The 13,982-nt window shown below is 31.5% G+C and overlaps 2 protein-coding genes across 5 annotated transcripts; one reads left to right on the top strand and one right to left on the bottom strand.

Annotated features, from left to right (window-relative positions):
• Window positions 1-7,170: 7,170 nt before the first annotated feature.
• Window positions 7,171-8,553, bottom strand: LOC117928486 (3-ketoacyl-CoA synthase 12-like). Its single transcript, XM_034848362.1, has one exon. The coding sequence runs from the start codon at window positions 8,551-8,553 to the stop codon at window positions 7,171-7,173; it is 1,383 nt and encodes a 460-aa protein (XP_034704253.1).
• Window positions 8,554-10,966: 2,413 nt separating this feature from the next.
• LOC117927773 (probable pectate lyase 4) lies at window positions 10,967-13,938 on the top strand. Of its 4 annotated transcripts, none has more exons than XM_034847443.1 (5): window positions 10,967-11,108; window positions 11,868-12,219; window positions 12,302-12,512; window positions 12,646-12,714; window positions 13,511-13,938. In XM_034847443.1, the coding sequence occupies exons 1-5, from the start codon at window positions 10,982-10,984 to the stop codon at window positions 13,745-13,747; spliced, it is 996 nt and encodes a 331-aa protein (XP_034703334.1). In that variant the 5' UTR covers window positions 10,967-10,981; the 3' UTR covers window positions 13,748-13,938. The 4 variants fall into 4 exon arrangements, with proteins under 4 accessions (XP_034703334.1, XP_034703335.1, XP_034703337.1 ...); XM_034847444.1 differs by having other exon boundaries at window positions 13,446-13,633; XM_034847446.1 differs by having other exon boundaries at window positions 13,442-13,576.
• The last annotated feature ends 44 nt before the right edge of the window (window positions 13,939-13,982 follow it).

Raw genomic sequence — 13,982 nt, 5'->3', positions numbered from 1 at the left:
ACATTAATGTTAATTAAGTATTATTTATGACTTCCATTAATACTCATTAATGGAAACCATTAATGTCATTTATGAGTTTCATTAATGGGGATATTAATGGAAGCTATTTGGAAAACTTATAAAAGGGCTTCCTGTCTCCTATAATATACATCCCGAGAAAAGAAAGAAAATTCTTCCTCTCATTCTCTCTCTCTCTCTCTCACTTTTTCAATTCTCTTATTTGATTCCTTCTTCCATATTATATATCAAAATAAGATATATTTTATTTCTACTACTTTGATTTGCATTATATTTGTCCTAGTTTTACAACATTTATATATATTTTAAATTAGACTATCAAAACCACTTTTCCCAATAAATTTTCTAATTTCTCTTAAAATTACTTTCAAACAAACTCCTTTATCTACACCATTGGTATAAACTTGTATACGATACGTATAATTTTTCGTACAAATACTTTGGGCATATACGCCGACTGAAGAGCCAGCTGGACCAATTAAGATTTTAATTAGGCTGGCGTGTAGCAGTAAAATTACTACAGAAGATTTTCAGTTCAAAGGCTGCTGCAATATGAACTGAAAATCAATAAATATGTATGGTTTATGGGAAATTGCTATGAAGTAATGAGGTGCTGTACGGACTTTTTTTTTTTTTTTTGGTGACCATCATTAGTATTAGAAATTATTAGAATAATAAATGAACAAAATTTTATCATTAATAATTGAGTTCATTTGCAGGTCAAAATTTATTTTATCCTAGTTTTTATTATATAGTATTTTCTTTATTGTTATTATGTCTAATGCGCTATCACTAACGAAGACATGTTTTTATTCGAAAACAAATTTTAATGGGATGTTAAAGGTTTGTTAAGGAATGTTTTTGAAAATTGTTTTAAAAAATAGTTTTTGAAAATAATTTTTAATATTTTTTAAAAATAGAAGTCATCAAATACGACATATTCTACATTTAAGAATAAGTTTTTTCTTTTGCTTATACTCGAATCAGTCCACTTACTCAACTTCTTGTATTTAAAGTGATTCATGTATCTACTTAATGATATTATTATTCCGTACCATTATGGAAATTTCATTCGGTATTTTGGCTTAAATTCCGACTCCTCGATATTCAATCAAATCTTCCTTTTTAACGATTGTATGCGCCTCTATAGTCCCATATATAGTAATTCTTAAGTTGTTTTATTTGTATCGGTGGACCTAATTTATTTGAAAATCATCTTTAAAAATTTTAAATTTTGAATACCTTAAATTTTTTAAATGGTTTTTAAAATCATTATTTTCTTAGAAGATATTTTCAAATTTACACTAAATTATTAAATTTAAATTAAAGGGGTAGAAATAAAAATATGATTATGTAAATAAAAAATAAATATAGCTTATGTCTTAAGTAAAGTAGGAGTTAAAATTTGGGAGGTTGGCAAGGGGACCGAGAAGGAATCATGCAGACGAGAGGAACGTGGCCAGGCTGTCTCCATATCTTGAGGGAGCAGAAACCTACCGCAATGAATAAACCATAAAACGCCATAAATTTACCTAATGCATTTGATGGTGGTGCAATCAATGAATGAGTGAATGGTTGGTTTCAATTTTAACTTTCAACACTTGGGCTTATATATTTTTTTAATTCTTTTTCCTTAGGATTTATTGTGATTTGTGGAACTACCTACCACCCCACGTGGAATGTATTCATTACACCTCATGTCTTATGATCTAGGATCAATTTCTTTTTTGAAAAAAAAAATCGGTTAAAAATAGTTTTTTTTTTCATCCCATAAAATAAAATACAATTAACAAAATTTTGATGGAAAATAAATTTTAAAGAATTTGTTTGAAAAATAATTTATGTCATAATATACATTTTAATGCACCTTTTGTAATTGTTTTTGAAAATTTAATATTGAAGTTGTTTTTAAAAATAAAAAACGAAAAATAGGGTTTTTATTTAGGAATATCTTGTATTATTTTAAAAAATAATTATATAAATATATAGAATAATTATAACGACCCATTTTAAATCTTATAGATATTATCCATTTTGAACCCAATAAGACTTTCATAACTTTAAAACATGTCTATTTAATTAAAAAAAATCTATTATTATGAAGTTTTATAATTTTTTTCAAATATGATATGAGATATCACAAACACTCTCTTATATAGACACAATGTTCTTATTATATTCGCTATAATGATTAAAAATGAAATAATATATATATAATTTATTTTAAATATATATTTAAAATATTTGTAGCATTTTAAAAGAAAATTTGCAAGAAAAGGCAGTGGAGAAAATATTTAGAAAATATGACAGATTTGGTCAGACAGGTTTTCAAAGTAGTCTGATGGCTATACACTTATACCACCATGCTTTTGAAAATTGGTCTAGAAGTTTATGGTAATTTTTTTTATGAAAAGGAAAAGTGGTAGGGTGAATTGAAATAATGGTTAAGTCTCTTTTGTGAATGCGACCCCACAATAACATTTATTTATGTTTTCCTCCTTTGGCTGCGGGACAAATACCCTAACGATGCGAAATATATTTTAGTAAAAATTAAAATTGATTTGATTAAAAAAAATTAATTAAAAAAATGAATCATATTTTATTTAATAATCAGGTCTCCTATTTGAATTAATATAATTAATACATGATCTAATTATTAAACATATAATATATCTATAACCTATTTAATAATCAAATCTTATTTAATAATGAGGTTAAGTTAAATTTTATTTAAATTAATATGATTAATCTTTTTAATTTGATATGCTTGTGATTAATTGGCCTATTTATTTAAAATGAATCAAATGAAGGGTTGCAATTTGTGCGAATTGGTCGGATTGCTGATTAATCTAAGCCCAACCAGAATTAAAAAATAATCAATTCAAATTCAATCTAACCTAAACTCTAATCCAAAGTACCAAACCCAACCTTATTTTTTTTGGAAAAGTAGGATTTGATACACTAATTTGAAAATATATTAAAAAAAGGACTTCGATTTTTTTAAATCTTTATTATTTTCATCTATTTAAAAATAATTTGAAATATATACACTTTTTAATGAGTTATTCAATTATTTTAAAAAAAAAAATACCCTTTTACTTGTTAACAACTAAACTCCTTCGTATAGATGTTTCATTTCCTTTTGGATATTATTATTATTTTATTAATTGAGATTTTTTATAATATTTTTTTAAAAACTTTTTAAATGTATTTACATGAAAATTTAAATAAAAAATAGGGTAAAATTTTAAGATAGTAATAAAAGAATAAATATAGATTTATATTTTGTAGAAAAATATGGAAAACATATGATAGAATGTAATTTGATATTTTTTTCTTAAAAATAGAAAATGAAAATGAAAATGAAAATGAATATTATTATATTGGATAATATATATTATAAATATTATAAAAATATTAAATCTAGTTTGGGTTAAGCTTGAATTATTCAAATCATAGTTTAAGTTCAATCCAAGTATTCAAAATGATTGTTCAAGCATGTCCCAACATCTGATTGGATTAGCCAGCCCAAGTTGCACCTCTAATCAAATGCGGGTTAATGATTAAATTTGTGTTGTGCAATTTGATCCAAAAATAATTTGTTTATTTAATGATTTCATATACTTGGACACGACACGAATTTAATGTAAACATAATTGTAAATTTGTAATCGATCAAATCTGGGAAAAAAAGTATCGGGTTTGAGTTGAAAACTTTGGTACCCTACATGGAATGAATGTCCTGTGAAATCTATATGTGAACATGGGCCACATCTTGAAGCCCATTGGGGCCTTTCTGGCTTCACAGTGGAAAGTAGGTTGGATCTAACAACTTGGGCCTGGTTTTATGGATGTCAGAGTCAGTCTAGAAAACCAGAACAAAGAGTATGTTTGCAATGATTTTTAAAAGTATTTCTAAGTTTTTTAATATTTGAAAAAAAAAGAAGTTAGAAATACTTTCTAAAATCATTATCAAGTTTATTTTTTTACTGAATGAAAAAAGTCAAAATATTTGACTTTTCCTATTCAATTAAAAATAATCTATTGATATTGTCCAACATAACTAAAGTGAATTATGGTTTAGTTATATTTGGACGATATCAATAAATTATTTTTAATTGAATAGAAAAGATCATCTTAGACTTTAAATTGATTTATCTAAAACAATGATTTTTTTATTTTTTATTTAAATAAGCAATAAGTAGTCCCTACTAGTCTCATTAAACTCAAATAAATCACAATCAATCAATTTGAAAATATTTCAGAAAAAAAAGAAAAAAAGAAAAAGGGCCCTTGTTGATAGCTGGAAACTTCGCCATTGAATGCGAGGGCTCTTGAAGAAGGTGTCGCACAGCATTTCCATAACTCTTCTGTACCTACTTGTATTTATATGAAACTGTGGAGGCAGTGAGCGCATAATAAAAGTCAATTTGGGTATCCCCATTTATAGCCATGGATGAAGTACACTGATTGATTAAGCTAGAAAATATTTTCATCCATGTACAGATGTTGGGATTAGCTTGAGCCAGAGGCATTCATCTTCCAAGTGCTGGTAAAAGGCAGGGTTGATAGGGTAACAGATGATGACATGTCCACTTTTAAGGGCTAAAATGGAATAAATTGAGTAACACCTTAATTGAGTTGCAGGGTTTGAAATATTTTTAAAGAGGCCTACATCTGTATTTGAATTTTACTGATATATTAAAAATATGACGATTTTTTACGCTTCTCCTTTTCCACTCTTCACGTGTTCTTATGTGTGATAATTTCATTAAAATATCAGTGATTTCTTGAAATATCGGTGATTTTTTGCTACGTTGGCTGATTTTGTTTCGACCATCATCAATAAGTGATATTTTGTTAAAATTTGGACGATTTTTTCAAATTTTCAAAAAGTTTAACAAAATAAATCGTCATACTTTCAAAAGTTTTAAAATTGGATTAATTTATATAATTTTCTCCAATTGGCTTGTAATACATCCAATAAATCTTTAACCTCCTAAATCTCATCTGATTTTTTTTTTTCGTTCTTCTTCACCTTTTGAAAACTTTCTTGTAATTAAGGATGAAAATATTGGTACTTAGATTTTATAGAAAATTTGGAAAATATCGTCTAAAAAGTTAAAAAAGAAAAATCTCATTAAAGTAAAAATTGATTAAAACTCATAAAATATTAGAAAAAAATAAAAATAAAATAAATAATAATACATATATTTAAATTATTATTTCTTTTATATATACTTGATATTAAAATGATGATTCGTAGATATAAACATGTAGATATTAGATATTAGAAAACCCGTTTAAAAGGCCACATATATATATATATATATATATATATATATATGCCAACCTCGTTTAATTTTTTTTTAAAGTTTTTAATTACATTAAAATAAATATATTTTATATATAATTAAAATATTATAGTTTTTATAACTTATTTTATTGAAAAATATTTATTATATAATTATTATCATTATATTAAAAATAAGAAATTAAATTTATATTTAATCGTTATAAGGTAAGACAAGACAATACCCGAACTTGTTCCAAATATAAAAAATAAAAAAAATTCTAAATTCGTTTTTAATTTATTTATTTAAATTCCAAAATGGTGGTATTAGGGGTGGGGCAAGCTACCATCTCATAAAACTCGTCCGTTTGAGGATTGATCATCAATCCGAAAGAAGATATTTTGATCCAAATTCCGCTATACATTAATCTATGCTTACAATTACTTTCATGCGAAGCCGAAGCTCTCACAATCGGTCAAGATATCTTCATGTTTTCAAAGCTCTCACAAGTCACAACCAAAAGCCCCATGCTTGCTCTCGCAAGTCGCAACCCTAAAAGCCCACATTCCTAAACAGCCCGTCGAAGTTTAAGCCCACCGGAGCTCCATTTAAGGCCCCAAGATCTCCAAAATTATAACAAACTAACAAGACTTCGTGAGTGAGTTGTACTCGATTTATTTATTTTTAATCATGATTTGGCTTCATAATTTTGTGCTTTTAAGTATGGAGAGATTCTGAGAACTATTTTTGGAAACAGTTATAAAAAATAGTTTTTAAAAATTATTCTCTCATATTTTATAAAATAAAAGCTTATTTAAAACTTTGAATGTTTTTAATATTTTTAGATATAATTTTTATGTCTAATATTTTATTTTTAATTATTTTACATGTTGTATAATTATTTTTTAAAACAATTAAAAATTGTTATTTAAAAACACTTTATTTTATGTTCTTAAGAATAAAAAATAAAAAACAATTTTCTGATTTTTAAAAGTGTTTTCTTATTTTATTTATTTTATTTTAAAGAACAGAAAACCATTCTCAAAAGTTCTCAAATAGGGCTTCCAGGTTTTTAAGGTTTTAGATGGTTTTTATTTTGAGTTTGTTATTATTGTCCCTCTGAATGCAAAAATATGAATTCTTGATAAACAATTATTTATAACAATCTCTTTCTCCCTTTCTATGTTGCCCACTACAATACAAAATATGTGATATTACACATGGTATGAGAGAAAGTATATTACAAATTGTGATGGGAAGGGAGTTCTTTATATTATATATGGTGAATTTTTTTTAATTATATAAATATATTTTAAAACTATGATGATCACATTTGGACTTAGAGTAGGTAATATCTATCATAAGGGTGTGAGTTTTTATAAATGGTATCAAAGTCAATTCTTAATCCCAATACAAACAAATGATATTAGAGCTAATCCACAATTTCGATATAATATCTAATTTGACTTCATAATTCCATAAAATATAAGGAGGACATTGTATCTGTATGAGAAATATTTGTAATATCTTACGGGAGAAAGTTTCTAACCTTGTAGGTGCATTTTAAGATTGGGTACAAGTCGTTACAACTAATTTCTATAAAACATATATATATTACATATATATATTACCTCTCTAAAAAAGGAAAAATACATGAGAAGTATTTCCTATTAATTTGATTGAGCTATATTCCAAATCAACAACATAAATGGACATAATGTTCCTCACAATTACTTATGTACCAACTTACCAATAATAGAAGGGACTTTTAGCATACAAATAGAGTTATTTATTTATTTATTTATTTATTTATTTTATTTTTCATTAATTCTATATATATATATATATGGAAGAGACTATTACCATGAACTCCAACCTCTGGTGGTTGGATCCTCTTGATAAATCCAACCATACTTCTCCATGAAAGGGTTGGCTAGGGTTTTAGGAGGATATAGTGAAACACAGTCTTCCCAAACATTTCCATCTTCTAAATCTCTCACCACGTCCCACATACAGCTATTGCACTTGAACCCAGCACCAAAACTGATCATCAAAACCCTATCCCCCTTCTTCAGCCTCTTCTTCGCCTCCATGTACCCCAAAACATACCACACACTACTCGCAGAAGTGTTCCCAAATCGATGCAGTGTCATTCTAGCAGGCTCCATATCACTCTCACTCAGCTCCAAGCTCTTCGCAACTCCATCTATCATTGCCGTTCCACCCGGGTGCAAGCAGAAATGATCTACACCCGTCTTGAAATTCAACTTCGCTTTGAATCCTCCCTTTGTGTAGTGAAAAAATGTAGATAGAGCAGTGTAACGAAGAAGTTCTCTTAAGGGAAGCGCCTTGGGTGCGAGTTCTCGAAGGTTTTCGGTAAAAGCTTGATTTGCAGCCTTGGGGAGGCTCTTGCTGAGGTGAAAGCCTTTGCGGCCGAGGTCATCTTCCTTCTGCATGCAGCAGCTGTGCGCTTCATCGCTCGAGCCCATATGAGTTCGAATCAAACACTTCAGTTTTAGAAGTGACTGGCCTTTTAGGGCTTTATTGTTTGTTAGGAGGATCGAACACCCGCCTGATCGGAAGAGGCAGTTGGAGAGGATCATGGACTTGTCGTTGCCGGAGTACCAGTTCGGAGCAATGGACTCGGAGGTGACAACAATGGCCAGTGAATTCTTGCGAGAATTGAAGATTCTGCGGACTAGATCAATGGATATTAGGCTTGCGCTGCATCCCATTCCCGAGAGGTTGAAGGCCTTGATGTCGTTCCTCATCTTGTAATGGTTGATTATTCGGGAGGACCAGGAAAGAACCGATGCAAGCATCGATACATTTACCACTAACACATCCACATCTAATGGGGAAATGCCAGACTTTTCGAAGAGATTATCAAGGGTTTTGTAGAAGAACTCTTCCATTTCTTGGATCCCATCCATCAGACATGGACAGTCTTCTCTGCCATCGATGATAGTTCGTGGGCCATAAGTTTCTTCACCAATGCTGGAGCTCACAATGGCTCGGAGGAGAAACTTGTATTCTTGGTGACCAAGATTCTTGTTTCTCTTGATAATTTCGCCACAAAACTCACTGTTCATTTTGCGTTCATCGGATGGCTTAAAGCACTCGTAACGCAGAATATAGCAGCTGCACTGGCCCCTCCAATATTGATTGGCAATCTTGGATAATAGAAAGAGAAGAAATAGGAGAGGAAATAAGTACAGTATCATCATGATCAGGAGCTCCATATGAATATGAAGAGACAAGAAACCAAAGAGAGAGGTAGGCTAGTACTAGATCTTTGATGAGTGAGTGCAGAGTGCTCACTCTTTGATATATATACTATTTCATTAATTTGGGCATGTAGCTTTGATGTGAAAAACCCCTTACCGCACACTGGAATCTCACTGGTTTTAGTAAATTTTCTTGACAATTGGGAATGGTTAAACTAAGAAAATATTGTGTGTGAATTGAATGCTAGGTTGGCTTCATTATCAATAACTTTTCCTAAGTTATGAAATCAAACCCAGATCAGAAAGATGCTTAATCTCATTGATCTTGAGCTTCTTTTCCCAGATCACATCACTCTAACAAATTCTGAGTTATTGGAGCCAAAAAAAAATGCAGATGTATGAGGGGCACCTGTATTGCAGGTGTCATCCACTAACTAGTGTTGTTTTGGGAGGAACATTGAGTTATCACTTCTGCGTGGGATCTGCCTCTATCTAAAAATTTAATGTCCACCCACCTTAAATTGATTTGATTCTTCCCCCTCCTGCTTGAAGAGCTTGGACATAACTTGATTCCTTTTGGTCCTTGGGCTTACCCTAAAACTGAAGAAAGAAAAGAAGTTGCATTGATGAAAGGCCATGGCAATCACAATTGACCTTTACTCGACTGAAAGCAACTTATATCTATCAGACCAACCAAAACAAGGCAATAGGCGTCTATGTTCTTTTACCGTCCAAAAAGTAGGGTTCGGTTTAGGCTCTGAACTGGTTTGGTTTAGGTCATTCAAGATATGGAAGGTGAGAAGAAAATTTTGAATTTTCAAGGAATCAATTGGTCTTCAACTTGATGAAAAACTCCATGATGTGTCTTTGATTTTCCTTAGCTATTGACATATTAAAATCCTTAAAAAACTAAAGCAAAGAAGCTTAAACACAATTAGATTAAAATAATCATCAAAATTAATGGAAGAGGAAAACTTGGGCTAAAAATGAGTACCATGCAATATAAAATTTCTTTCAATTTTATCTTTAGTTTTTCCTCAAGCACTTGCCAAATATGTTTTTAATTAATAAAATAGCCTAGAAAATCATAGCAAGAGTCTTGAGGAAGAGAGACAATTAATCAAAACAACACAACAAACACATAAGACAAATAATTTACGTAGTTTGGAAATTCCTATACATCCATGGGCATGACCAAATCACTAATTGCATGAGATTCTTCTAATTAAATGTACATGTCAAATTACCTACGTCTAGATACCTTCTTGATCTCCATTGATCTCTAAGCTATAATGTCTTTAGATGAAGTTAAGTCTTGTGTCAATGTGCTTTTTCTATCGTAGAACATCTGATTTTTTGAGAGATGGATAACTCTTTGATTGGAACACTACAACATTCATCTCAAGATGACCTTCCAACTCATTTACCAAACCCTTAACCTTATATATATATAGCTTTATTTTATGGCTTTTGTAAGAGCTTTATATTTGACTTCACAAGTTGAAAGTGTTCTTGTTAATTGAAGATTCATTTTTCAACTTATCATATTACTATACAAATTAAGTAAAGATATGTCTTATTAGTGATCTTCTTATCAATATCACTTGCAAAATCTAAATCAATATATCTAGATATTTCTTGGTGAACACCCCGTGACATGTTATATGTCGAACCAACCTTTTGAGTTCCTTCCAAATACCTTACAACTCACTTAGATGTCAATCTATGGCTTTCCACGAGATTAGCAATCAACCTACTCACCAAGCTTACTGAAGTGCTATATTTGGTCTTGTATAAACCATGACATACATCAAACTTCCTATGGCACTTGAATATGACATAGTACTCATATATACCTTTCTTTTGCTTCAATGTTTGATTATATTAATGAGAATCCAAAATGTGTTCTGATGGAGTGCTAATTGACTTAGCATCATGCCTACCAAACTCATCTAAGAATTTTTTCAAATATCCTTCTTGTGACAAGTATAGAAAACTTCTCTTCCTTTTCTAAGAAATGTTCAAAGATAAGAAATAATAATAAAAAAAGAAAAAGAAAAATAAAATAAAAAGTAGATTTAAATAAAATAATTTTTCTTTATATACTTTTTGTTTATTTTATATTTCTACAAATATGTTAAAATATTACTATTTTGCAAGCCAAACAGCCTTGTCTAATTTTTATTGGGAAAAAAATTGGCATAAAAAGGTTAATTACTTCCAATAAATCAGCTATTATGTAAAGAACATCTTCTAATTTGTAAATTGCTTGTTTTATGGGCCCATAGAGACTGGGTCCTCCAAAATGAAGGTGTGGTTTAGCAATATGTGGCCCTAAGTGACCGGCCCACAAACCGCAGATCCAACGGCCTAACGGCCTATAAAGCGCACCCGCCAAGCGCCATTGTCAGAGACTAAGATTCAAAGCTGAAGAAAGACGAAGATGGCTTCGCTGCCCTACGCCGATGTCGATTCCAACCTCAGAGATCTCGCCGGAAAGGCTGAGGGATTCGGCCGATTGGCCATCGGCGGCCTCCATGGCCCCATCTATTCCGTCACTACATTGGCCGGTCCTCTTCTCTTTGCCTTCCATTCTTATTGAATTTTTTATGACTAGGTTTAGCGTTAGGTATGAATATTTTATTGACAACGGCGGTTTCCATGATGTGTCTCCTAGCAATTTGAATGCGTTAATTGGTGCCATGGGAGTATTGACGGAGGAACTAATGGGGTTTGGAGCTTGATTTGAGAGTTTCTAGAAAACTTTTGATGTCGAGGAAATAAGAATGCCTAAGATTTTGGAAAATTGCCCGTTTTGAACAAGCATAAAGCCTTATTTCCCATTCACATGACTCTGTTGAATTAGAGATTTCTTGCCCCAATTTCAAGTTGCTTTCTGATTTTGAGAACTTTCAATTTGAATCAATTTAATTTTTCCACATTGAGCATTTAAAAAAAAAAAAAAAAAAAAATGATATGAAAAGTCGTTTCTTTAACTTAAATCACTCTTCCTGATTGGTGATTCATTTGAGACTGATGAATGCCGGATGTAACCGAAGAGCTCTAATATTTTTCCTTCTTGTCTTTTTATTGGTAAGAAGATTTAGATTCTTATGATTATGAAATTTTCAATTCGTTTTTGAAATGTTAGAACGACTTTGGTGATGATTGAATTTTGGACCACCCATATCTAAAGGCTTGTTGTCGAAAAATATTTGCTATAGTGACATTGATGGAGTCATGAGCAACTATGTAATGGTTTCAGAAATAGTATGTAGATTATGAGCAACCATTCTTTCATAAATTCAAGGTCCGGTTTCTGTTTGTAGATGATGGACCAGGATCACTTCGTGAGGGCTGCCGTAGACAAGAACCACTTTGGATTGTTTTTGAAATTTCAGGCACCATTAATCTTTCATCCTACTTGAGTGTATCATCTTATAAGACGGTTGATGGCCGGGGCCAAAGGATAAAGTTCACAGGCAAGGGCCTGAGACTCAAAGAATGTGAGCACATAATCATATGCAACCTGGAATTTGAAGGTGGTAGAGGACATGATGTTGATGGCATTCAAATAAAACCAAATTCTAGACACATATGGATAGACCGATGCAGCCTGCATGATTATGATGATGGACTTATAGATATCACCCGCCAAAGCACAGATATTACAGTTTCTAGGTGGGTTGGTTCTTGCATATCACAAATTGAATTGAATATGCGAGCGAAAGTTGGACTCTGATGGATCACTTTTGGCTACCAGATGTTACTTCTCACAACATGACAAGACAATGCTTATTGGAGCAGACCCTTCTCACATTGGGGACAGATGCATCCGGGTGACCATTCACCATTGTTTTTTTGATGGAACGCGGCAAAGGCAGCCTCGTGTTAGGTTTGGAAAAGTTCATCTGTATAACAATTACACCAGAAATTGGAGTGTGTATGCTGTTTGTGCTAGTGTTGAATCACAGGTAAATGATATCTTAATACCTTAAAAGTATTGATGTCTCTGTACATTATGTTCTTTGCAGGGCATAAAGATTTTATCTTTTATTATGTAATTGAAATCTGTTACATTTTTCTTGGTATTTTTATTGCTATCAGATATACTCCCAAAACAACATCTATGAAGCAGGAGAGAAGAAAGTGGCTTTTAAATATTATACAGAGATGGTAAATTAAATTCCTCTCCTTTCTACCGCATTGCTGACATACTGCATGACTGTTTTAGGTTCCTACATGGATATGTTATGAACCAAATTATTGATGCCATAAACTTTCATGGATAAAGATGCAGGTTTCATGATATTCTCTATTCAATGTATTTCTATTTCGATATGGTGCATTTAAACTTACAATGAATATTATTTCCCTGTTGTCAATTTTTTCTTGAAAGCTTTGTGCTTCGATTTCTCCAAGTGGGCAATGCCGCAGACATTTTTGAGTCGATTCTGTAGGTTTAGAAGACCATTTACAGATGGAAAACAAAAGTCTAAAAGGGCACCATTCAACAAGGGAAGCATCAGATAATTAGAAGTAATTTTTATTTATTTATTTGGTATTTGCTTCCACCATGATCTTGTGGTGTTCACTGTGTGATGTTCATTTACATAGTTTTAAGCAGTAGCCAGAAAGTAGACAGTCTTATTCACTACCATACACCATGGAGTACCAAACACTATGAAGAATCAAGAATAAGTGTAGTCAGGCATTCAGTGAACCTGCTTTGATCACCGTGCTACTCGATCACCTGCTTTCTTTTTGGTACCAACAATTAAGAATTATAAGATATACTTCAGTATCTCTGAACAAATCAATAGCTTCTTATGGGTTACTGAAGAATGTATAACTCTTTTTGTTCAATGCAATGTTTTCTAACACGACGAGATTGTTTGTGAAGACAGATTTTTTGCTGGTGGCCATTAACAATGTTTGATTCAACTTCCGGTTGTTATGACACTCTTGATAGGCAGCAGACATGGAGGAGGCAAAGTCTGGATTAATAAGGTCTGAAGGGGACTTGTTCCTGAATGGAGCTCAATCATGCTTATTAACAGGAATTGGTGAAGAATGCATATTCCATCCAAGTGAATATTACCCGACATGGACGATGGAAATGGCCTCAGATTCTCTGAAAAGTGTGCTCCAAGTTTGTACCGGTTGGCAAGCCATTCCCAGGCCAGCAGAGCTAATGACAAGTGCATAGCAGTAGCATGGCATTGCTGAAATCTTTATGTTAACTTATGTCTCCCTTCTTAGAATAGTTCACAAGGCTCTATATCTTTTTTATGCAATTGCAGAAATTTTCGAAGGCTTTTTGGCTGATGTGTATCAATCATAGCATAGTGTGTTTGTGTGTCCATAGCTCTTCAAAAATAAGTTTGACTATTTCCTTGACAAAGGCCCCGTTTTGCTGAGCAAAGTATTAACTATAAATACCT

Source organism: Vitis riparia, chromosome 13, assembly GCF_004353265.1.
Source record: "Vitis riparia cultivar Riparia Gloire de Montpellier isolate 1030 chromosome 13, EGFV_Vit.rip_1.0, whole genome shotgun sequence".
In the NCBI taxonomy this organism is placed as follows: Eukaryota; Viridiplantae; Streptophyta; class Magnoliopsida; order Vitales; family Vitaceae; genus Vitis; species Vitis riparia.
The sequence above is the reverse complement of the archived record's forward strand: the minus strand, read 5'-3'. Positions and strand labels throughout refer to the sequence as shown.

Coding starts and splice junctions, on each gene's coding strand:
- LOC117927773 (XM_034847443.1), top strand. CDS start 10,982: ATGGCTTCGCTGCCCTACGCCGATGTCGATTCCAACCTCAGAGATCTC. Junction 12,220..12,301: donor ACAGATATTACAGTTTCTAG/GTGGGTTGGTTC, acceptor TTTGGCTACCAG/ATGTTACTTCTCACAACATG. Junction 12,513..12,645: donor GTGCTAGTGTTGAATCACAG/GTAAATGATATC, acceptor TATTGCTATCAG/ATATACTCCCAAAACAACAT.
- LOC117928486 (XM_034848362.1), bottom strand. CDS start 8,553: ATGGAGCTCCTGATCATGATGATACTGTACTTATTTCCTCTCCTATTT.